The following is a 26,351-nucleotide window of genomic DNA, read 5'->3' as shown; positions in this document are numbered from 1 at the left end:
TTGTGTTCTTGAATATCCGTGGCATATAACAGCGGTTCAGTTGCAAGCAGCTAATCTGCAGGGTTGGAATTTATATGGGAGCTCACAATTTGAAGGGATCCTGGCTCAGGGCTGTGAAACAGGTTTTCAGCAATGTATAGCGGCAGACTTTTATAAACTTTGATGGAGAGTTTAAAAGAGTAATATTAATTTTCACTTGAATATGTCAGAGCTGGTTTGTTTTGTGACATCACAGGTAAGAGCTAGTTTTTTTCCTCAGCTTTTTTCAAAGTTTAGAGGTTCTTTCATCAAGTATTGTAAGAATGCTTTTTTTTTTTTAATATTTTTTTCTGTAGGGATTATATAAGAGTGCCTGAACTCTGGTCACATTATGTGTTTGCCTTGGGTCTTCAGTCTTCTTTTCCACACTGTATTTATCTCTAATTTTCTTTCAGGGATGAAATTCCATATAGATTGTTAGGTGCAGTCAGACGAAATGCTCTGTCCTTGACATAAACTTCCTCGGGGAAGAAATACATTTAGGGGTTCTGCAGTGAAAGAGAGTATTTTTTAAATAAACAGGAGGTACTTTTCCTCCAAATTACAAAAATGTCTGTGATGTAGTGAGGCTTGTTATTGCAAGATGTTATGGATTCCAGAAATTTGAATGGTTGTAGAAAACAATTAGACACATCCATCGAAATAAATCCCATTGGGGGATACACATGAAGATAGCATTTCTAGCTTCAGAAGCCCCTAAGCTGCAGATGTCTGGTAGTGTTCTTGAAAAACAGCATTTTAAGTTTGCCTTTTCCTTTAATCCTCTGGAGAATCTGCAGTTGGGCACTGGCAGGGGACAGGTTATCAGGTTAGATGCATTTTTTTGCTCTGATGAAATTATAGCTAGATTAGACTACCCTTGAACACTCAAAGTAATAGAACATTTTACATGATATATTCTCCAGGCATAGATTTAAAAAAAAAAAAAAAAGTTGAATATTCTGTATAGTCTCTCCTCTACAAAAATATTTGTAACTATTTTTCTTCTAAATAATAACAGTTGTATTTGTGTGCAGATACATGTATTTATTGTGACTTCGATTGCCATCTTGGTACAAAAAACAAAGACTTGGAGTGGTGGAAGGACTTAGTGACAAGGATTTAATGAGGCGTAGTATTTTCGATAATAAATTTGGAAACCTACTTCCTCTGCTGTCAGAGGCGGCGTCTAATACAACCATTATCACCATCTGCCAGATCTTGTTGAAATGACTACACTGCAAAAACGAGAGCACAGCATATATGGATTGCGTCAGGTCGTTGTTTTGTAGAGCCCTTGACAGTGACTTGGATGCTTTTTTCTTCTTTACGTGGGCATGGCTGCACACACCCTTGCTATACGGAACCATTCCTCTCCTCTGCCCAGGGTTTGGAGTCACTCGAGTAAAATCCAAAATTTCAATATGAAGTCCTCTCCTCCTTTTCTTTGCTGAATAACCTTATTAATGTTCACCGAGTGTCAGTAGATGATTGTCAGCTGCCACTTCTTTAATGTTTGGATATGCAGATTCCTAACATGTGCCTGCAAAGGTCAGAGACTAAGCGAGGACCGAGTCTGAAGACATCAGTAGTCTCCTGCACTCTGTAACAGCCAGGCCAGAGCATACGTGCTGCATTTGATCAAGTGACGTCTGGCAGCAGTTAAATTAATCATGTTTGAGTGTATTTCTAAAACATATGTAAACTCTTAGGAATAACAGCAAAGTGTAAAATGCTGGGTAGAGGAAACTCCACAGAAACAAAAGGGTTAATTTGAGTTGGATAGGATTCTTTAAGTCAGTGGAGAAGAAATAGGCTATCACTTTTTAAATTAGTACTCGGTGTGACTGTTATAATAAATAACATTTGAGATTTAAGTTCATTTGAGATTTAGGTTCATTTTCAAGTTTCATCAAAAAGTGAACTCATACATTTTACAGATCAATATTTAACCAAGAATTTAAAAAAAAAAAATTAGGAAGTTAAATAGCTTTAGATCTCCTACCAAAAAAAAAAAAAAAAGTAACGGATTGTATTAAAGTGTGGAAATGAGGAAAGAGCTCAAAAGAAGTGTGAGTCAGATCAGAAGGCTCTAAGTGGAAGTGGCTTTTGTGGCCTGAACTTGGATTTTATGTAAACAGCAGTCTGTCATCTGCCTCACAGAAAAGCAAAACTTACAATAACTTGGCAAAGTTAACAGTTTCTCCTTCGAGGGGCCTAGTTTTGATACAGCTCAGAGACTAAAAACTGAAGTGATTTTTTTTATCGCATCCTAAGAGAATGATTGCTCTGTTGAGAGTTGAGGTTTCATCAAGGCTTGTTCAAAGCAGTAAAATTTCTTGAATTGATTTTCACTGCATCAAATTTCCATGACTTTGAACCGAGGCTGAGAACTGTTTTATTGGAATGCATACGAGGGAAAGTGTTATTAAATGATTCTGCCTTCACTGTTAGGACTGCAGATTCCAGGGGGACTGGGTGGAATACACAGAGAGAAGAATGCAGGAAACTCTTAACAATCTTGGTTGATTGGGGTTGATTGGGTTAAAACCTTCCGGAATCATGTAAAATGATTCTGAAGTCAATAAAACGCTGATGGAAGGATGATTAATTTAAAGTACAATAAACAGACTCCTTGTCATGTAGCTGGCTTTGTAGTAAATGCACGTTTTCTCAATGGAATTGTATCAACATTCATTTTGCTTTCATTTCTGGATATTGTTCTCAATTTTATTTTGAGGAGAGGCTTCAAAATTTTTTAGAAACCCCGGACTTGTTCCTTGTTGGAACTTTTGTGTTTAGAAATTGGCTTTGTGTCAACACATCACCTGTTAGTTGTTAAGAGCTTAATTTTCAAAGCTATGATTTCATCTCCCAGAAGAAAAGGTGGACAAAGGGATTCGATGCAAACAGCGGTGTTTTAGCTCGAGACGTAAACCAAAAAAAAAAAAAATAATAATAATTTTGGGATGAACTCAGACCAGATTGAATTGAGCATTTACATTTAGGAAGTACTACAGCCTAGAATGCGTGCTAAGCTGAAGGCTTTGTCATTTAAGCTTTTTAGTCAGTAATGACCAGTAATACTTTGAAAATTAGGATGAACGAACTGGTGTATTCTATATGAGTGGGAGAAGAATGCATTTACTTTTGTTTCCATATAGGTCTGCAGTTCGTACTGTGCCTGCTTTATTTATGTCTAATAGTAATTTGCTTTATTTTAACCTCATTGTTGTGTTCTTGTCCCAAAATCTGCAAGTGTTGTGAAACACCAAAGTAATGGTACTCAAGGCACAGCAGTACCACTGTGAAATAGGCAAATACAGATAGTGGAACTGGGAACTTTGTGGGATGTCCAAGAGATGATCAGAGGAGAGAAGTCTCCAAGTAAAGGGTGAGGAACCTGTTCTGGAAATTTGCTTTAGGATGAGGTAACTATGGAGACTTCTAACACTTCTTGCTTGTGTTTGAGTAGGAAATGCCTTGAAGAGCTTTTCCTGTGGTCTTATCTCAGGCTTCATTACAGAGATACACAACCTGTTTTCTTTTCTCCTTTTAAAATGTTTAACTGAATTTTAAACAGCTCAGGAGAAAAAAAAAATGCTTTTGTTCAAGTGCTGAGAACAGGCTTAGACCAGTTTTGGTTACCAATATCCATTTGCCTAGTTCCAAATGTTGCAAAGGATTTTTTCATTTGATATAAATGACAATTTTGTATACATTAATTTTTAAGAGAAAATTTCCTAACATAAGATTTTCTTCCCACTTTAACCATTTCTTTTAAAGATGGAAAAGAAAAACATTAACTATAATTGTGTATTTTGAATCAAACTAGTGTGTTTATACTTGCAATGTAGAAGTAATTCATATGTGAATCTATCACATGCTGACATTACATTCCTTCTTATTTCTTTCCTAATTATATGCTTTCCACAGCTTTTTACTCAACTTTTTCTTATAGTTGCAGTTAAAGCAATACGTATTGTTCTGCTTTTTTGAAATATACTTAATAGCACAGAAGAAGTCATTTGTAAGTCAAACATGAAGAGTATCTCTTCTAGTTAACCTGAGATTTCAATAAGTAAAAACCAAAGAAATGTACTTACAAAAGCTTATAATATTGAAATATGTTTTTATTTTCTTCAAATATAAAAAACACGTTAAAAAGAATCTTCTGTAAAGTGTCTCATAGCTGCCTCTTGCTTGAGTGGTGGTGGTATAATTATTCCCTAGTGTGGAGTGAATATATGGAAGGAGTGGAATAGACATTATACAACTTACTTGCATCCTTTTTGTGAGCCCTCATTTTTTAAAAATTATATTGTTTTGGTCTTCTGGCTGGATGCATACGTGCCAAGTGAATCCTCACATCATGGAAGCTCTTAAGACTTTTTTACTTTGACAAAAGCAAAGCTTTCTATCTCAACTTTGTTCAGTTGCATGAGTTGAGTTTTGAATATCAATTTGTTGTGAATTCTCTTAAATTGATATTTTCTTGTTTACATATTCAGACAGACTTAAATTGGTTTGTGTTTATAAATCGCAAACTTAGATGTAATTAAATTATTAAACTTGCTACAGTATTAAATATAGAGAGAGAGAGGGGGGAAAAAAATCAATGCACTAGGCCCTCCATTTGACTGCCTGTGTCCCAGTCTAACGATGCTCTCTGTCCAGGGATGCTGCACACTTTGTCCCAGTGTTGGAAGATGACCTTTAAGGAAACAACTCTTTCTTGACTCAAAGCTTTGAACCTGGTAGAAGGGAACTTCCAAAGCTGCCCCAAAGAAGGGTCTGACCAGAGAATTCAGGTCCAATCTCAATTTTAAATACCTTTTTCCACCTTCTCCTCTTTCAGCTACACGCCTAAATCCAGAGAGATTATTCTGAAAAGTTGATTCTCCCTTACAGAGCAAGCTAGATTTTCATCTAATTTAAGATTGGTTTCAGACATGGCTGAAACACCATTTAAACCCTTCGAGCTGAAGTAGCGTAAAACAGATGTGAAAGGAAAGTTGGCCGCACGTCCTCTCCAGCCGAGTAGTTCGGATCCCATCCGGATCCAGAAAGTCTTCATTTCCAACATTTATAAGAGCTCCGATCTGCTGGGTTTGGGTCAGTTTTGTCTCTGTCAGTGATAAATCAAAACGTTGCTGCCTGTATTGGTGTCAGCCCCTTTGAGGGTCCCCCTTTGGCCAGATTTGTTCACCTGGCGTAGTTTTGCTGCTCTCTGCACGCCCCAGCAGTGCTCGGTTATTGTTGGAGAGCTGTGAGGAGAAGGCCAGAGGAAAAATTCCCCCCTCCGTGCCCTCCTCCTCTCCCAAAGCTCCTCTTTTGTGGTCCTCGACACCAGTGCAAAGCGTTCTGTTCCTGCAGAGGAAGTGGGGTACCTCAACTTCCCTAAAGGACCATTAGAAAACTGTAATTTCAAAATGAGTTTCCTGTCCAAGGAAGAGGGCTTAGCACTTAGAAGAACAGTTCTCCACTGTACAGGGCAGACATTTTAGTTTTATGAGGAACAAATAAAACATTCCTCTGTGCTTTACAGGCGTAACACTTTCTTAGGCCCTTTAGTTACGAAATGACCTGTCTGCATAGTTATGCTGATCGGTTGCAGAGAATAACACGGCCCGACTGTTCAGCCCTGCCTGACGCAGTAAAGAAGCGGAGGTGGGGGAAGCAGGGGCAAACTGCAAAGTGGGCTGCTGTTTGTGGCAAAGCCTTCCCCTGCTTCGCGGCCAGCAATAAAGTCTGAGATGCAAACAGAGCAAGTCCTGCGCTGGAGAGGTGGAGATGTTATTGCGGTGACACAGAGGCTTCCTGAGGTCAGTGGGGATGTGCGGGGTATACCCCAGAGCACAGCTTGTCCTTCTGAATGTGGCACAGGTCTTCTGAATGTCTTCTGTCACTACAGGCAGCTGTGTGCTCGGCCAAATGCAAGCTAGACCTCAAATGTCTGAGCTGCGGCTTGTAAGAAGTACGTGGAAAGGATTATGCCAGCTTAATTCTGTTCTTTGGAGGTGTGGAAAGCGTAGTCAGGTTGACCTTACCCTGTTAATCCCGCTTGAAAAATAAAGTAATTCATGTCAGCATGAAACGTTATAAGAGTTACTTCTGGGGGCTTAGTTTTGTATTCTGCCTTGCCCTGTAATACAGTGAATTGTGCGCTTTAAAGAACACAAAAATATCGAAGGCCTATGAAGCCTTGAGACCATGAAACTCAACTGCAGAGCATCCGGAAGCAGCTGGAAGTTTTACAGTAGGTGTCATAACTAGCTTATTGTAGGACTTACAGTGAAAAATAATTGGTGAATCATGTTAAATTCAGTCTAACGAGAAGCCGTAGTCTGTGCTAGTACTGCTGAAGATTTACTGTGTGTTGCAGTAAAGGCATGTGGCGATGTGGCCTTTGGTTCTAGGCTTTCATTTCAAGATTACTGTCTTAATTTACTCTATTTGCCTCTAAAGCAAGCTTGTGGTAGGGCTTTCATGGTGTAGTCAGTTGTTAAATGTGAAAACAATTTCATACACTAGTTCTGATGTTAAATTTTAACATTTTCATGTCCTATATATATATATATAAAAAGGGGGACATTTTCATTTCTTTTTTTCTCTTTTTCTCCAAAAGTTTACAGGTTTACAGAAGGTAGTATACCAGAAGCAATAGTGAAACACAGGCTTGTGCAGAGGATGAAAAGGTTTTGTATAATGGAGACACCAATAGCATGTAATTGCAAAGTCAGATAAACATATGCCATCTTTTTTATTGTTCCCCAGACTTTCTTGTAATTAATTTTGGTCTTTGCCTAAGGCTTGTTGGATTGAAGACAGATAAGTTAGCAGGTAAAGCTCCAGCCTTGCACTTCACGGATCCTTACAGGAGAGCAAGTTAATCTTTTCTAATTCAATGACAGTCGTCATGTGCACACCTGTTAAACATAATTTGTCAGGAGTGGAATTTTTTTCTAAAAGGATGATTTACTAGGAGCAAACAAGCATGACTTATCAATTACCTTTTCTGGACAAAAACATCTTCTCAGAGACAGAAAATCATTAAGTCAGTGTAGCAACGGAGTTTGTATTTTTAGTACCCTAACTTGGACGTTGCTTCTATAATGTTACAAAGAAGGAACTGAGAACAGGAGCTTCTCCAGTAACAAAAAAAGTAGAAGCAATGCAAGCCAGAAGTCACATTTGTGACAGGTTTGAGGAAAAAACTGTAGCTTTTGTACATCTAGTACTCTTTCCCCTTGTAGAAGGGGGATTGCAGGAAATAAACACGCAGTAACCTTGAGAACACTGAGAAGTCAAGAATCTAGAGGAAAGGCTTTAAAAGGACAAATATATATATTAAACGTTATATATAGTTTAGACCATAGGTCTTCAGGTGTCTATTCTGCCTTCAGCAATTATACATAGAAAAGCAAATGAAAATTTTAGGGTTAGATGCCTCATTGAGGGTATTTTGTGGCAGTCAAGAGTAACATACGATTCAGATAACTTTTTTGCTTGGATGCTAAATAACACATACTGATTTTTCTTAATGATCACAATGTAATTAAAAGGGGCTTACTCTTTTTTTTTTTCACAGCGGAAATTCTGGAATTGGCTGGAAATGCAGCAAGGGACAACAAGAAGGGTCGAGTCACTCCTAGACACATCCTGTTGGCTGTAGCAAACGATGAAGAATTAAATCAGGTAAGAAAAAACCCCACTGTGTGAGGGCCAGGATTTCCTTCAGGGCTTTTAAAATTGTCTTTCCATATAGCTGAATTGTAATTCAAGACCTCTGCTTATTGAACAGCCCACCAGGAAACAGCTCATTCACTCACTAGCACACTCGCTATGTAGCTAACTAGAGCAGTCAGCTTAATTATGTATTTCAGGACACTTAAGATGTGTGAAAATGCAAGGGAGCTCTAGTGTGACATTTGCTTGCACAATTACAGCCACTTCTGTTAAAGATTGGAACGTTGTTATAAGCTCTGTAGAGAAGTGGTGGAAATCTTCTGCATACTTCTTTGGTTGGTTTTTGTCTCCCCCTTAACCAGTTTAGGACTCAGTGGGACCTATCCCATTCCTACTGAAGTCTGTCATGACAACCACAGAATTAAAAGCTCTGGAACTCTTGCAAGACTGTGTCCTTTACAAATTTCAAGATGTCTAACTTAGCCAAAAAATAATTCAGGCATTATTATTACAGTGTTGTGGTGGCAGCCAGAGGCACTGGCCAGGTTTAATGTCTCTTTGTGTGAGGTGCTGTAAAAATACACCTAAAAAGACACTTTTTCCAACCCTGTGCATCATGATGGAGCAGGAAAAAAAAAATCCCCAAACCATCCTCCTTCTGTCTGAAAATTGCTAATACTTTCCATTCATCGTTCTCTTGTAAGCTCAGAGCCTCAGTGGGTTGTGGTTGGGGAGCAGGGAGCAGTAAACGTGAATCGGAAGGTGGGAATACCTGAGGGACTTTGATATCACCGTTTGTATCCTTCCTAATACTGAATTAGTCCCAATTAGATGTTTAAAAAAATGGATTAAAGTGGTTTTAAATGCAGAACATGATTTATTTCACCTCTGCTTTTAAAGGCTTGAATGAACTGCACACTTTTGAGTATTGATCTGCTTTTCTTCAACTACATAAAGATTTTTTTGAAGAAAGACTTACAGGTATAGAGATTTGTATAAATGTTACCCTCCATTTGAAGTTTCTTTTTCTAAGAACTAATTTCTGTTTTAAAAAAATGCCCACTCAAGAAAATTCAGCAACAGAGACGTAATACTGTGTTGCCCACAGCATGGTACATGTTGCAGTCCTGTACCATGGACTTCGGGGCCCCGTCACTCAAAAAACAGGGCAGCCCCAGCCACAGACATGAGGGCATTGCAGGGCAGCCTGTTTTCTAGTAGCTGGGTAAGCCTTCATTGCATGGCTTCACAGCTTAATGAAGAAACAGCTCTTGTGTGAGCCCAAGTGACATTCACAGTAAGAAGCATATGTGCAAGAGGAATATATATTCCCTTTACAGTTACACCTTATTACATTACCTTACCTTATTATCAACTTTTATTGATATTTCATGTTTCATGTCTCTCTTCAAAGACATACGTTGAGAAACGTACAATAATTGATTAAAACTCAAGGCAATCTACAAAATTTGCAGTAAATGCCGTTTTCTGTTTATTGGTGAGTAAATGCTGGAATTTGTCATCTACAACTTTTATTTTTTATTAGCTATTGAAAGGGGTCACCATAGCCAGTGGTGGAGTGTTACCCAATATTCACCCAGAGCTGTTGGCAAAGAAGCGGGGGTCAAAAGGAAAACTGGAAGCCATCATCACTCCACCTCCAGCAAAGAAGGCAAAGTCTCCATCACAGAAAAAAACTGTATCAAAGAAAACAGGCGGCAAGAAAGGGGCAAGGAAATCGAAGGTAGAGTAATCAGTTTATTTGAAACACAAACTCGGTTATAGTAGCTGTAGAGAGCATCATGTGGGGTAGTTCAGGGATTTCAGTAGCAGCAAAAGCAAATGCCGAAGGAGGAGTGCTGCCCAGTCCCTAGGGTAGGTGGAAGAAGTAGCACAGGTCTCCAGGACAGGCAGGCAAGCCAGGCAAGACTCCTCAGTGTTTAGACTTGGTGTTTTTAACTCTGCGGAAGAAATTAAACTAATTCAAAAGGAAGTGTGGAGGTGAGAGAACAAGAGGACCAAAATGTGATTTTTCTTATGCTAGAAAGCTAGGAAGAACATGTAACTGCCTTTTTTCCATTTTTAGTTTCAGTTTGTAGGAGTAGAGAATCTTTCTAATTTGTGCATGTGTAGTGAAGGATAATTCCTTCTGCAAAACTATTGTAAAGCAATAGGTTATGAAAGTAGGAAGAAAAGTACATATATTTTACCTGAAATTGACGGTGCATTTGAAAATGTTGCCTTCAAACAAAACTTCTATATTCATCCTGTATGTCTCTGTTATTGTTTACTTGGAGACTTCTGATTGTTTCACTTGGTTTTTTGAACTGTTGAATTTAATTTTCCCTTTTAGAACACCTAGTAGCTGACATCTCAAGTTCAGTGTTTCTAATAACCAAGCACTAATAATTTTCCTAAATCTGGATTATTATTTTTTTTCCTGCTTGATTACAAAAGCAGGAAGTCTGTTGTGGGGTTCTGTTTTTCTTCCATACAATACAATAAACTGTATTGTCTGCTTAATATATTGGTATTCAGCTAACAGTAAATTCCAGGGGAACTGAAATAGGACCCCTGAAAATCTAATTTTGAAAACAATTATGTAAAGTAAAGCATGGCTTCAGCTCTTAAAAGCACCAACATACCTTTGCATCAGTCATCTTAGCTGGTTTGCCACAGATTTAGTTTATATACTTTGGAAAGGAACCAGTAGGATAACATTGGCTTGCTTAGTGATTCAGGTGTGCTTTTAGCTTCAGCATAGATATCGGTGAGGTAACAAATATTTGTATGAAATCACAAGTAGTAGTTTTATCAAAAATTATTTTTGGCATCACTTGAGTTGATAACTGCAACAGTCAATTCACTATCTTCATGATGCATCTTTTTCAAAATGTTTTTATTTTTATTCAGTAAATCAATGCATTCCTGAAGCCTATCATTTTACTTCAGTTAGAAAATAAATAAAATAATAATGATGATTGAGGGGACTCCCCCTCTACAGTTTTACTGGCTATAAAGGAAAGTGATCAGGTTAAACAAGACAGAAAATTGTTCACTCTTTCTTATTGTTAGGCAGGTAGAAAGTAGAAGTATTCTTCTGACACTGGCTCTAAGGTCAGACAGATTTCAAAACCGTATTTCTAAAAATGTTCGGGAAACCTGTAATCGCCTCCCTTCACAGAGGGACAAAATTTGCACTCTGACAAGCCAGTTTTAACCTTAGAATGAGCGTCTGCCCACACATAGATATGTAGGGGTTTTTGTTTGGTTGGGTTTTTTTGCACACAAGTCGTTAGAAAGCTGTTAAAAATTTGTGGTTGTTGATATTTTTCCTTCAACACTTAAGACAACTGTCCCATAAATAGCGTACTATCATAGGCAAGAAAAGCACATATATAGATATGCAGACTTTGAGGTCAGTTTTGTTATTGATTCCTTCAGCTGTTAGCAGTTACTTTAGACTTAAGGATAAAATCCAAATGCCAGTTTCTGTACTGGCATTTTATTGCCTGGTAAGCATTTATGGCATGTCATATATCTTAGTGTTATTAAACAGTGTTTTTCTCTTAGTCTTGAGTTAACTAATTAACTATATTTTTGGAAGAAGAAGCAGGGAGAAGTGAGCAAATCAGCCAGTGCTGACAGTACAACAGAGGGAACTCCTGCAGATGGTTTCACAGTCCTGTCCACAAAAAGTCTGTTTCTTGGCCAGAAGGTATGCTTATACATTTTTATAAATGAATACCTATTTTCAGTGCTGCTTAGGGAATAGCCCCTCCCACCACCCCCTTTTCCCCAAAAATGTCTAGGCACAATTGGTATTTCCCTGTTGAGCACGTGGGGGTGTGTGATATTAGTTTTTGAAGAAAGAAATTCTCTGAAACAACTTCTAGAACACTTTAAAAATACATGAATGAGTCTTTATGTGCCTACGTAATTAAATATTCAAATAGAAGGAAAGCCTGTGTGCTTGTAATCTATCTCACCTTATTCACAGACGGCATAATTGGAACTGCTAATCTTTTGCCAAAGGTGAAATTATTTTAAGAATGAAATGGCTCTTCTGAAGGGCATCCCTCTTCATTCCTGTTGTGAAGGATTTACATTTTTTAATCAAAACCTACTTTAGACATTTGATTATAGTAGTTTTGTGTTTTGTTCTTTGGTTTTTTTTTTGTTTTTTGTTTTTACAAAAGTTAATGCTGTGTAATAATGAATGATGCTTTTATGAAAAGCTATAAGTCAATGATCCTTTTTTCCCTGTGAATATGCTTTGGGACATGGGGTGGTTTAATACAAATACTTGTGTTTAAAGAGACAACTCATTTAAAGAGACAATTCAATAAATTAATTTGGTCTTTTATCTTGAAATCTGCCTGTAGTTTGCCATACAAAATTTTATTAAGTAAAACTGCATCTTTCTTCTATCATTCGGTAATCAGATCATTGTGTTGTAAGCCATAAAAGATGAACCATTTTTGTCCATTGTGGAATGTATCCTCTGACTCGTTTTTATTTCATGTTGAGGTTGTTCTCCATTTACCTTTCCACAACTTGCTTACTAAGTTTAAGATGCATGAAAGTAACATTATGTCTTGCAAGACCTCGTTTTCCCCAGTTAAATTTGCAGCTAGAGCCAGATTGTTGGTTTGGTAGGTTTTTATGTTTTGGTAGGCTTTTTGCTGTTTGAGTACTTCTACGGGGGGTGGCTTAGAACATATTTTTAAAAACATTTTGATGACTAAATTGGAACCCAAAACTTATAAACCAAGTTACTGGTTCAAGAAGGCAGGTAAGAAAGAGTTTTATACCTGACTTTGAGCTCCTTGTAGTTAGTTACCATAGGAAACCTGTAATCAGAACTAATGTGTTCTAACGAGGCTGGCCTACAAATCAATGGGGCTTTGCTGTTGGGCTCAGAGGAAGAAAATCGTGAACTCCAGGACTGCTTTAAGCAGTGGTGAGCACAGCCAGTGTCTGTCGGAGAGCTTTCCAGTGAGTACCTTGTACTGGGAAATGGACTTTCTGGCTTTCTCGTTCCCTTGGAGTGCAGCCCCCTGTAAGGACATGGGGTGCTATGTGCCCATCCTCATACTGGTTCTTTGTCTGTTAGCCCCGCATTTTTTCCACTGACGTGAGAGAGCCAGGTGTTAGGCTGTATTTCTAACACAGTACATGTAAATAAGAGAAAAATGAAAACCAGTTTGGCTCCTGTGAGGGAATAGTCCAAATGAAATGGATGATTTTCTCAAGGGTGGAAAATGTACAGATGTTGTTGAGATATTTCAAGCACAGATTATATTTTGCTTTTGACTCCATGAGAGAAACCCTCTTTAGAAGCAGTAAATGATTAGTATAAACATCTACATAAAAAGTAGGCTATGTCTAACAAATATACAAATTTTCTGTATCTTGTTATGTGGGAGTTTAAAATGAAATTCTTGTTTGTGTTGACTTACTCCCAAAACAGCATGTTTAGACCAACCTGAATTCTTTCAAGCATCCATGTTAAGACTGAAAATGGGAAATCCTACAATGCAAAAGAAAACTTCACACTGCAGTGATCAAAAACATTTCATGTAGCATAAAAACAAAAAGGCACCCCTGTTATGCTGGCTCATTCCTAGAAATGTTTTTAAAGTATTCTACAGAAATTATTTTCCAAACGTGCATTTTCCAAATCAAAATATTGATTTTCTTCTGTTAAAAAAGGCAGAATTAAAACTTTCAGTCATGGATCCAGTGGGACCTCAGTGCTGCCTGTCTCCTACACTTCTGATGGGCCAGGAGGTTTCTGGCTGAGCCAGGGAGTCTGCTGCTGAGTGCAGGGTTAGCAGACTGGGAGCTCACTGGTGGTGGTCGATAATTATTTGTGACACATGGTAATCTCAGGTAATTGGGTTTCTATTTTGGAAATTTACAAATGAAACGTAACAACATCTTTAAAAACTGTAGTGACTTTGAATCAACTAAGTGCTTCTACTTAGCTACATGCAATTGCTGTTTAAAAGGATAATAGTGATATTTAAAACGTTTATCAAAGTCTGTTAATTCTGATGCTTAACAGAAAAAAATCTGTTTAGTTGTAGCTGTCTTAAATTAGTGCCACATGATTTTCATAAACACGATGATAAAAGAATTTTCTTCAACAGCTGTCCTAGACAAGCGTTGTGGTTCAATTCCTTAGGCTCGTGCATGCCGTGTATTTTCAAAGGACATGAAGACAAAAGGTGATTGATTGCCTGTTTGGAGGAGGACCTTTCTTCCATTTAAGATAGCTTCACTTTTAAAGAGCATTTTGAAGGAAGGAAAACCTTCTAGTCTGTTGGGCAGGGAGAAAAGCACATTCAGGTGGTTCACATGGAGGCCTGGAAATACGACTCCTGGCTTCTGGAGCTGGCTGATTCTGAGATGCTGTGAATCACCTCATCTTTCTCTGTTGTCTTCCTCATTTGTGAAATGGAGACACAGCTACACTCTTCACATGGATGGCAGGAAAGCTTAATACGTTAAAACGTTTTGAGCTGTTCAGCTGGAACGCAAAAATGATCGTATTGATCACAGCTATTTAATTTGTCTTGAATTTGTACATACAGATTTTCAGTGTACTTTAATGATCTGCGTTCTCTAATAGAAATGTAAACTACAGTGCAAACACAGACACCTAAAACCAAAAAAAAAAAAGTGTCTTTTGAACTTGATATCCTTGAACACCTTTACAGCATGTCTCTTTGGTCTGCAGAACTGCTGTCTGCTAGAACAGCAAATAATTTGCTAGATGTGGAGAAGGAAGAAAATAATCTTGGTCTTAGCAGCACATAATTCAGAGCTTAAAGCAAATATCTTTTTTCTTGTCCTCACATTTGCAGAAGGGGAAAGGAAAGGTTTTATTCACAAGAATGGCTCTTCATACGTCTAATATCCCCAGATTTAATTAATGAAAAACACAATGGAAAATATTGCTAACCTGAGTATTGTTCAGTTTTTCACTGTTATTGCTTTAAATCTTAAGACAACAGCTGACATTCAGCTAGAAGTTCCTGGAGATCAGGAAATGGCTAAGAACCCTTCAGTTATACTTGCAGAAATGTGTTAGTTCTACACTATACAATATTAAAATCCAGTTAATATTTAAATGATTGCACATCCTACAAATGACATCCCAGTGGAAATGTGATATTCTGCGCGTTAGCTAGTTTAATTTTCCTGAGACAGTTATGGAGCAGAGGCAGACTTGTAAGACCTCAAGCCTAAGCATCAGGGTTTGGACATTCAGAAAGATCTCAGCTTGTTGGTCTGCAAAAGACACTTCTGGTTTTCTGTATGAAGCTCAAATCAGAAAAAGTTCCAAGAATTTAAAGGTAATTCTGTCTGAACTAAGAAATGCAAGGCTTAGCTCAGTAGAAAGTACCCATGTATGTGCCAAGTGCCATCTGCATTTTATCTAGCATTTAATGTAAATGTTACCTAAAGATATGTCCATTCTTTATTGCACATGTATGAGCAAGTTGTTGTATGTTGTGTTTTTTTTAGAGTGGCCCTTTAGGGATTCATTTCTTCTGTCTAAAATAAATGCTTCATACTATTGAGTAGTAAAATTGAGCAATTACTCAATGGAGTATTTAAACCTATAGGAAAACTTTTGGTTTTTACTGTACTACTTGACAATCGGCTAACAGTACATTGAACAGTAAATGCAAAACTCAGCAAAATAATGCTTAGCTGCCAACACATCATCAGTTATGAGCAGCTTTTTAAGCATTTTCTTATTCCTGTTGAGTTGAAGCTTTAATTGCCAACTGGTTGCTTTGCAAATCCCGTATATGAGTAGGTGCAGAGAGAGTTTAAAAGTCTGAAAGCAAGATGGTAGTCAGCCAATAAATCTGGGGCAAAAACTTTTAGAATATAGGGCATTAGGGATCAGAAAGTCACTTATAAAATGAATGAAATGTGCTTAGGAACATACTAAAATTTCCACAAAACAGTCTTTTGGTGTGTGCATGTATTTTGTTGATTGTTTTTTTTTATTTCAAAATTCATAGTTTCTTTAACATTTTGGTTTGACTTGATTTGACTTTTTTTTTTAAACAGCAGTTGCTTGTAGTCAAACTCAAGACTCAAACTCAAGTATGAATAACTCACCAAGTGTGAAGTATTAAAGGATTCTAAGCTATTTGGAAAGTAAGCGTTCTTAGATTTGTTACAGACTCCCGTACAGACTTATACTTAAAACAGGGCTGAATTACACTCATTTTTAGCCAAAATCACCCTATATTAAAGGAACATCGTTTTTTCACGTAACATATGCAAAATATATGATATTGCAGAAAAGCAAGGTCAATTCATGTAATCAGATGAATGAAACGGAAATAGTTTTATCCATAAAACTTAAATAAATGTATGCTGGCCTCCTTAAATGTCTATTCATTTGTGCTGGTTTCATGAATTGGTTTGTATTGCCACTAATAAACTCACACATGGAGAAGATATAAAAAGTTAAGTTTACAGAATGTGGATTACAATCCACGAGATGAAATTCAGTTATTGATGAGATTAGTTGCCCTGCCTGAATGTAGATGTTAAGCTTCATATGTTGAATCCAGTGGGCTTTGCACATCAAATTGTCTCAAATTATGGAGTTGTTGCTGTGACGTGTGTCACAGGAGACACTCGAACCGTCAGCAGCAAGGAAATCGTGCCATTGCTTTACACCTCAGCACCAGTCAGTTACCGCTTATGGTCTGTGTATTCCATTGGCTTCTTACCTGTTTGTAAATCTTGCTCAGGAAGTGATGGTAGAAGTTGAAATCTCTCACATTTCATTAATTCTTCTCAGAACACGTGGTGTGGATGTGAGCTTACTCTGTAGATATCTATGCTAACTTCCTCACCGTAAGCCAGTAAGAAATCCTTCTGATGTCGTAACAAATAGCAATTGAGAGGCGTGTTTAAAATGCAGGGGTGTTACTTGGAGTTAATGGGCATTAATGGCTGGGGTTAAAATTTCTATTTTCATAAATAACATGAGGAAGTAAGGCAAATAAAATAATAACTAGAAGTGGGAAGCACATGAGTGTGCCTGTTTGCAGTATGTTACTGGTCACAAAGCCAGCAGAACTGGGCATGTGAAATGTAAAGGTTTTGCAAAGTAAAAGAAGTGTGGCCCCTTGCTAGGGTGGAGTGAGCTCTGGAGCCAAGAGCCTGCTTTCCTGAAGACATGCTCCAGTTTGCTAGCTTAAATAAGGAAAAGCGGTATCTTTCTTCCAGCTTCAGTGCTGAACAGTCACAGCACATGCATGTGACTAATGCAATTAATGCATGTGAAATTATTAGGGTGTCTTTCATCTATCCTTTCAGGAAAAACAAATAGCCCTTTATAATGCTAAAATAAGAATTCCAGATAGAAGACAGGCTAAAGCTGAGACAGAGCCGTGTTAGTAGGTACATTTACTTCCTCCTGGTGTGAACAATGTTTGAGTCTTGTGTTTGAATATTATTTTTTTTGGATAACAACCTTCCTTATGACCTGCCTTTTATTTTGCGTATTTGTTTGCAGTGATGCTATCTCCATCTGTGTTGCAAAGCTCACTTTTCTGCAGCTTCTCTGTGATTTCCCAGCTGTCCTGTTATTTCCCACCTCATGCTTTTCTTTTCAGCTGAACCTTATTCACAGTGAAATCAGTAATTTAGCCGGCTTCGAGGTGGAGGCCATTATCAATCCTACCAATGCTGACATTGACCTTAAAGATGACCTAGGTAAATGGGGCATGGGTTGACACAACTAATGGTCACATGGAAATTATGGAACCCAGAATTTACTCTGTAGGGTTTCATACGTTGAATAAGAGCCAAATTCAAATCTTCCAAGTTCTCTTTTGTTGAAGAACTATATTCACAAGACATTTTTACCAAATCTGAAAACTTGCGGCTATTGCTAATCTTCAAGCTGAATTCAGTTTAAACAAATTAAATTCTTTTCCATAATGATCATATGTGACTGTTAGCTATTTTGGGGGGTTTCTTATGTGGCTTCTTTGAGGACTAAAATACTTTTTTTTTTGTCAGGTTGTTTTCAAAATAAGCAGTTTCTCCATTCTAACTGCAATCTCTGTGTTTTTTGGTTTTGTGGTTTTTTTATAATCAGAGTAGGCATAACATTATTTAAAAAGGAATGATTAAATAATTAACTATCCTCATTTTTTTTCTGTCTTGATTTCATGTTTGATTCAGTCAAATTATGTTTCCATTGTGTTTAAATTACTCCCTGTCACATTCTCATTCAGCTGAAAACAGAAGCTGATATTACACCAACACTGAACTTGCAGATATTATCATCGATGGGGTATCACTTTTAAACATCTATCTTGTTACAAATTGAAAACCAAATCCTGCTTCAACTGTCTCTTCTTCAGCAAATGTCAAAGAAAAATTAACTTCCCTGCATTATGTACTGCCTTCCCCTGTTACTTGATTAGAGCTGCTGCTGTCTTTTTTTTAAACTTCCTTAATGGAATGCAACCCATAATTCTCCTACTACTGCATTTCCTATGGGAATGTTCTTATGTGATTTAATAAGAAAAAGACCTAAGAAAGCTAATTTTTAAGTCAGTCTTTCTCTGAGATATGTATATTTTTACGTGTCTCGGCCTTTACAACACATAATTAGAGAATATGCCTTGCCTTTAAAATATAAGGTCAATCACTTACATGTTTTAAATCATATTCAGTAAAACCCTGCAAATACGTGGTTTCTTCCATATGAAGGAGACTGCCATTTTTAGAAACAAAATGATAACTTGCTATTCATATGAAGATTAGCGCTTGTCAGCTTATTGATGCTGACAAAATGGAGAAACTAGTTATTTTGTTTGGCTTGATGATCCTGAATTTCTTTTTTTAAACAGATTCCGTATTTTAGTGTCATGCTTTGTGGGGAACTAGTTGTTCTAGGTTTCTGCAAAGTGAAATGGGGAATAAGCTGATCTTAAAGCTTTGGAAATGATCTCATTTGATTGCTCTGACTTGTCATTTTAACATTGATTTGATCATGTCGTACTCAATATTCCTCCTCCTGTTCCCTACACCCCTTTCTCTACACACACCTGCACACACAACTCAGCATACTCCTTTGGCGCAAGGTTTGGAGATGTAAAGGTAGGAAATATGGACGTTGGTACATGTGTAAATGTAGAGCCTGTGCTGGGTCTCTGTCCAACGTGGTTGATATACATCTGTTTACCTGTTGTAGTTGCAAGTTGTACAGGCTGACATTGCCACGATCGACAGTGATGCTGTCGTTCACCCGACAAACTCTGACTTCTACACCGGTGGTGAAGTAGGTAATGGAAAGTTCAGTGCTGCGGAGTTTGTATGTGTGTGCATGGTCAATCAGCAGCCACAAGCTTGTTGTAGCTATGCAGATTTGCATTTATTTCTCACTTCCAGCAGTCCTGACGGATAGTAAAAAGAAATTAATTATTGTAAACTCAGTAGGCATTTCTGATTTGTATCACCAAATCAGATTTTCAGAAGTAACGATAGAACGCACTATCAAAATCTGAAGTGCAAGAACAGTATATGTGCAATGCAGGCATGTGAGCAAGGAAAATGAATTACCACATTGCTTGTTTGGCATGTTAAATGCCTGTTTTCAATACAGTTTGAGTCTCGATCTTTAGATTTCTGGCCACTTCCAGTACGTTCTCTCCATGCCAAGTTTCAGATGTTCACATCTGACATGCTGGATCTAGCCCACGTGTATTTTCTGAACTCTTTTAAGATTGATTAGCTTTTTTCATGCTTTAACTTTTAGACCAATTGCCTTTGTAGCCCTGCTCAATGGTCCTTACAAGCACATGGCTAGAGATGCAACACACGTTTTTCATATGGTCGGTCATCTAAGCTGCACTGATGAAAGAAGGCATCGTAATACAGCATGACAGACGTCTTAAATTATATCTCTGGTTTGCTCAGGGTAACTCCTATCTTGGTAATACCCTTCTCTAAGTACAGTATTTTGAAGGATTTCATAAACAGGCAGCAACACTTTAACTGAACTGCTGTAGTAATGTGAGAAGGCAAATCAGAATTTGGGCTGAATATGGAAGTTGCTGATAAGGGTGATGACACACCGTGCTTTTTTAAAGAAAAAAAAAAAGTCACATTATCCCAGCCTCTGTTTTACATCTCATCTTAACTCATCACCACCGTGCAAAGGGTTAGTTACCCTTTGTGCCGGAGGCCCTGCTTCAGTGCTGGCTTGAAGGGCACTTGTCCTGCTACGAGGCGGGCAAGCCTTACACAGCTGCTGTTTCTGAAGGAGCTACTTTCTGAGTAATGTGCAGAAAAATGTAGTTCTGTGTAGCCTGTCGGAGCGGGAACAGCTGTGACTTGGCTGGCTAAACATTATGCAGAGACATTAAAATAAAAGTGTCATAATACCCTGTATCTAAAGAATGTGCTTCTAAAGTCTGTCAGACTCATTTAGCTAATGTGCTCGTCTCCTGTCCTTTGACAAAGAACTGCTTAAGAAGCTACCCTACAAAGAAAATTGTCTCTCAAAGCCGCACTGCTCATACCTTAGCGTAGGTTCCTGTTGCCTCTGACTGCTGTAAGAAAGAATAGAAGTGCACAAATGCCTAGCTTCCAGTGATTAACTTTTACCCATCTAAATTTTTTTTAATTTTTTGTTGTTTTTTTCCCTAACAATGTAAATGTACTGGGGGCTTATCCTGAGAATTTTAGAGCCTAAATTTCTGCTAACGCTGTTTTCAACACTGATACCAATGCCTGCTTGGAAAGCATGAGATAATGACCTTATTCTCATGGGAGTGGCACATATTTATGCCTGTGAGCAAATAAGCTGCTAACCTTGAAGCTGTGAAGCAAGACTTCCATCAAGAAACTTGCTAATGTAGTGGAAAATGATTAAATACAGTATGTCCTTTCCAAGATGAGCTAATTTATGACATAGTTCTGAAATATAATTTCAATATAGACCATTACTATTAAGCAGAAGAAGGACGTATTTAGGAGAGAATGCAGAAACCATCACTGATTCATACCCCATACTACTCTTGCTCTTCTTTGCACCATATCTGTGAGAAGAGTGCTCCATGAAATAAACTGACAAGGTTGTTCATTGCTGTTAATTATAAATTAATTCCCAGTAGAAGGGAAAAAGTGGTCTTCCTGGATTGAATTAAACAAAACTAGGCTCAATTCCATTAAACGTACAACAGCTTTGCAATGGCAAAGAGATGACCTAGTTAATAGATCTTTTCTGTTCCAAAGTTCTATACAAGGCTTAATTACGTTTTGCCTTGAAACAAGAGAAATTAAGGATTATGAGCGTCATGGGGTTTAGAACTGATTGAGTTCATGGATTCACGGGGAATATAACTGGAATTATATACACGAGTGAACAGGGATGATATGGAAATACACAAACAAGAATATAACTAGGATGGAGAAGTGCTTCTTTCCCTCCCTGACAGAGTGATTTCACAAGTCCCTGGTGTCAGCCACACCAGGTAAATAAGTTGAGCAAAGGGCCCTGTGTGTCGTGCTGCCATCTGCGAAAGGCAGTGCCCTTCGAAGCCCCTCCGTCCCGGGGGGATCTCTGTTCAGAGCACGCTCTCTTAGGACACCTTGCTGCTATCGATAAAGCCATTACTGTCTTGCCTAAGAGATTTGCTGGGCGGTGCCTCCCGCTCTGTTGTACAGGTAGCTCTCAGTTTCAGAAAAAAATCTCAGTGAGGAATTTGTCTAAATAACCTTAGACTAAAGTATTTACACAAATAAGCTTAAACGAGTACATGGAGCAAGGTGTACTCTGACATACGCAGTCTGACCTTGCAGTCCGACTTGTGGCAAACACCAATTGTGAATTGGTTATGAAGAAAGCAGAATATGAGATATGTTTTTTAATTATCCTCAGCTTTTGTACCCCAAAAGCAATAAACCGCCAATCGCAAAATAGAGGTAGGGTCACACGGTCAGTTTTTGAACGAACAAATGCCTTGTTTTCAAGAAACAAGAAACTTCTAATATTCACGTTGGAAGAAATTCAGCAACGGTGTCAAAACAAAAGCTTCTGGCAGTCCTCTTAGTTGTTAGAGCCATAGCTCTGTACGTTAAACTGAATCTTGGAGGAGGGGCTCTGCTTCCTTGAGCATACAATATGTGCACTTCCATCAGAAAATGCGGTTTTTTCTTTCTTCATCAGTGAAAGTAAGGGGTTTCACCAAATGAATGTCTAGATCTTTAGAGATCCTTTTCTGAATTTTTGGAAATCAGTTTTCAAAGTAATGTCTCAAATAAGAGCCTTTATGATACCACTGCTTTTTACTTATTTACCTGTATATTTAATATGCAGTATACAGTACAAAATTATTTGGGATGCTTATGTAGTTAGGAAAATGCTTTCTTGGGCTGTTTTTATTATATTAATACCTAAAACTAGAGCTGCAAAATAAGATCTAAACCATTTAGTGATGGACTGCCTTTGTAAATGGCATACCTTTTGGTTGCCCTGATAATGCTGCACAGCTCTTCTCCTCCCAAAATGACTTTGTCCAGCTCCTTAGCTGTAGTTAGAGAAGTTCATTGGAGGAATATGTTCCTTAGAGATTCTCCTTATTTCTGAGGCTCTTCCTCTTGGTTAAAGGTGGCTCAACAAGCTGGGCAGTTACCAAGTAAAGCAGCCCGCTGCACTCACGAGACTGTTTCATTCCTGGTGCCACCTGTTGGGGTCAGGGACCAAGATCAGGTGAGTCTCAAATTCTTATTGTGGCAAATGGCTCTTTAAAACCATTTATAAGAGAGAGGGGAAATGAACCTTGACGGCAGGAATTATGAACCTTCACCACTCTTGAGCTAGCACGTTCTTTTGCAACGTTTCACACTGACAGATGCTTCTGATAAGGAAGGAGATAGGGACGCCATGTCAGATGTTTTGACATGAAAATCACGGTCTGAGAATGTTAGCAAGGGATTCAGACGCGAGGTTTTTGGGTTCTTAGGGTTGTCTTTTTTGGTTTTTCATTTTTGTTGTTGTTGTTGTTGTTTTTAATGAGTAGCTAATTCTGAAGTCCCAAAAGGTTTAGATCTTACTTTGCAGTCCCCAAAAAATGTTTGGGCAGAAAAATCTAGACTGATGTAATTGCAAATAATGATGAGTCATGTGTCTGCCGTGGAAACCTGGGATCAGAGGAGTAAAATAACAATTCTCTGTTCAGGGAGCACTTTGGAAAAGAAAGGCGGCAAGGAGTTTGTGGAAGCTGTCATTGAGCTTCGGAAAAAGAACGGGCCCTTGGACATAGCTGGAGGTGAGGCTCTGCGCTTCGGAAACCTGCAGGGAAAAAAAACACTGGGGTCACGAGATTCAACGTCTGCGGCAGTCCTCGTCGCAGTCAGCTGGCCAAGCTCATTCTAGCACACCTCTTGGGTTCATGGTGTCCGCAGGCAACTCTGCTGGGTTACACGGTACTTGTACTCTCCAGAGTTAAAATACACACAGTGCATCTTAAGTAACCATTACCAAAGCAAGCAGCAAATGGTGTGGTGATGTAACATTACAAGTAAAAACAGGCTGTTCAAGGATACACACATACACAAAGAATTTTGATTATTAAGGGCACAGGTCATAAAAGCCATTAATTGGATGCTTATTTTTCAGAACAGTTGAGTCCAACTCTGTTAAACATCTGCTTTGCTAAAAAGCCACTGACTTTCACTGAATTTAAGCACGTGCCTAAAGTTAAGCAGCTGTTGGGTAATTGGTCTAAACAGTGCCAAAATCATCACTGTAGAAGGTTATGATTTTTTGATGCCTAGTTATCAAAATTTATGTAATATCTGAGAAAAATCTACTATAGGAGTACTAACGTTTGGTAATGACAATTTGACACCATCTGTGATATTGCTGATACATGTTGTTCATATAGAATGCTGGTTCTGCCATCTGTGTTTATGCTATAAAAATAAATAGAGTGCATGCAGTTTTGTAAACGCATTTTGACTAAAGCTGAGGGGGAGATGTAAAACTTGAGCTATGGCAGGAAAAAATATGACTGTTTACTTCTGGTGCTTAATACAAATTTTTCCCTTGCTTTTTAAAATTTTTAATAAGTTTTTCTTGGAATTGTTCTACTAAAATATGTAGAATCAATTACTCTTATTTTTTTCAGTTGCTTATGTACGCCATTCCTTATCAACCTATTAACGAGTTGATCAAACTGTGCTAACAAATAGATTGCAATTTGGAGAGAAAAATTTTCTTCTCAAACATCAATGCGTCCCTCAGATCTGAGTGCTGCTTGGCAGCCTGACCCTGTAGGGAGCTCTCTGCTACCCCAGCAGAAACTGGACTGCTGGAGAAGAATTGACATAAATCAATTTCTCAGTTATATGGATATCCAGTTTTCACATTTCCCAATTGCATGGGTATCCCTTTTAGTATAATAACCACAATCTTTACCTGAAATATAACTGTAAATAGCACAGAATGTGGCCATGATTCTTTCTGTTCGTTTCTATACCAAAAGTAAAACTTCCCCTTTCAGAGCATTTGCATTTGAAGTAAGGGATGGCCACTTTCGGTAATTAACGGCTGTCTTCAACAAAATCCTTATGAGTCAATTAACGGCTGCCCTAGAATACACTCTCTGTCTGAGAAGCATTATAGTTGGTGATGCGTATCGATACAGTATTTTATTCGTTCAGTGTGAAGATATTATCAGCATTTCACATCTGACTAGAGATATGTCAGCTGCTTTTATTAGATTTTTCTTGGATTTACGATGTAGTCTGGATCTGCCAACGTTTTAGTTGCATATAAGGACAAATTAAAGTTGCCTAACACTGAGGTTATTCAACATGTTGAGAATTTACAAACCTATAAAGACATAAATCCTTGTGCTTCCATTGTCCTTTAAAGTGTACTCTCCTGATTAACCTCCTGTCAGAATGCCACATGACAAAGTCTATTTTCTGTCTTCTTCAGCAGCTGCAGGATAGTATCCATATGTGATGATAGTGCTCCAAGAGTTATTTCTACTATATTTAAATTACAAAATGCCTCGTAAACATTCCAGAGTGGAGTAGAGCCTCTAAGCACCTTTGCAAAACTGATTTTTTAAAATTTAAACAAACAAAAAAGGTATTTTTCTTATTTTTTTTTTGAACAAACTCCCATTTTATTCCTGTGCTTCTGTGGCCTTGTATGATTATGTCCCAAAGCCTGTTATCGGGCTGACTCTTTGTGAAGGTTTGATGCGTGTCCTTGTGAGACCGACTAGATTTATTCCTTCCATGAGCTTGTGAATAAGATGTTCTAGTTTCATCTCTATTTTTAAACAACCAAAATTTACAAGTTCTTATCTGCAGCCACAGAGCGGTGAGGTCAGAAATGGCAGGGATCTCTCGCCCAGCTTTCCGGCAGGCAGAGCGCGGTTCGCTGCCCTGCGATGGGAAGCGGTGAACCCAGGATGCGTTCTGTTACCGAGACAGGGGCTGCTCTGGAGACTGGGTGTACGCAGTCTGTTGGCAGGCCCTCTTGTGTCTTGGCGATCCCCACGTGTCCCTGACAGTATCCTGGTGATAATATGATTAGTATGGTAAAAGTTCTCCATTTCTTCATACATCCAAGGCCTCACCTGTTGGCATATAAACAGCGTGAATCGAACTTTGTAAATCTATAAACGCAACCTGGCCAACTGTTTGTCAAAAATGTGACAAACGTTAACTAAGAGAGGCATTGTTTAAGTGGTCTTGGACGACCCATGCACATAAAAGCTTGAATAAAACTAGGCCCAACGTTTTGAAATCACAAAAAATATTCTTTATAGTTACTCAGAGACAAAGATGGAAATAAAGCAGATACTTGAATTCAACTCTTTTCCAGCCTTCCTTATCAGTTTGCAGAACACTAACAGCTCTGAAATAACCCAATTTGTGGTTCGGTGTGATCAGAAGTTGGCTAAACAAGCTGTGTGTTTAGCAGGAGTAGCTGAAGGTCACACAAGTCGTAACACCGACAGTGCAGCGTCCTGGGATTTACTGTAGCTCTGCAATAAACTCCGAACCGAAGCGTGATCATCTCTTGAACAGGTTTATGTCCTAGCATATTACTGCCTTTCTCCTCCGACATTACATAGAGTTTGCACAGTCCCCAGTAGGAATGTGTTGCCTTTGATGTCAGTCATGAATTCTTGCTCTCTCTAAAATAAGCTCTATTATAACTGTGATTTATAAATTACCACAGCAAAGTACAGCTGGAAGTGGAAAAGTCTCTGTAATCATGTTGTTATATTTTAAGGCTGTGTGATTTGTAATCTAAAACATTCACAGGGGCTAAAGGAATGTCTGTCAATTGTTTGCTATTTTAATCACATATGCATTCTTTTAATCCTAATGAGAGGAAAGCAATTATGTTTCACTTTCATTTCTTACTAGCTGTTGTCAGTGCTGGCCATGGATTGCCTGCAAAATTTGTGATCCACTGTAATAGCCCAGGCTGGGGCTCAGACAAATGCGAGGAGCTGCTGGAAAAGACAGTGAAGAACTGCTTGGCTCTGGCTGATGAAAAGAAGCTGAAATCAATTGCGTTTCCTTCAATTGGCAGTGGCAGGTAAGGCTGT

General features: G+C 38.3%; 1 protein-coding gene across 9 annotated transcripts in view; it reads left to right on the top strand.

Moving 5' to 3' along the window:
- MACROH2A1 (macroH2A.1 histone) overlaps positions 1 to 26,351 on the top strand; it is a 46,209-nt gene that overhangs the window by 14,733 nt on the left and 5,125 nt on the right. For 6 of the 9 annotated variants that reach the window (XM_080555612.1, XM_080555611.1, XM_080555614.1 and 3 more), the window contains 6 exons: positions 7,610 to 7,716; positions 9,254 to 9,451; positions 11,315 to 11,425; positions 17,367 to 17,466; positions 22,950 to 23,039; positions 26,167 to 26,341. In XM_080555612.1, the coding sequence (XP_080411738.1) occupies positions 7,610 to 7,716; positions 9,254 to 9,451; positions 11,315 to 11,425; positions 17,367 to 17,466; positions 22,950 to 23,039; positions 26,167 to 26,341 (781 nt within the window). Of the gene's footprint in view, positions 1 to 7,609; positions 7,717 to 9,253; positions 9,452 to 11,314; positions 11,426 to 17,366; positions 17,467 to 18,958; positions 19,050 to 22,949; positions 23,040 to 26,166; positions 26,342 to 26,351 lie in introns of all 9 variants that reach the window. The other 3 variants (XM_080555617.1, XM_080555615.1, XM_080555616.1) reach the window with 3 other exon arrangements.

The sequence above is a fragment of the Anser brachyrhynchus genome (assembly GCF_964034855.1).
Source record: "Anser brachyrhynchus genome assembly, chromosome: 14".
NCBI classification, from domain to species: Eukaryota; Metazoa; Chordata; class Aves; order Anseriformes; family Anatidae; genus Anser; species Anser brachyrhynchus.
Note: the sequence above shows the minus strand (reverse complement) of the source record. Positions and strands in the feature narration are given on the sequence as shown.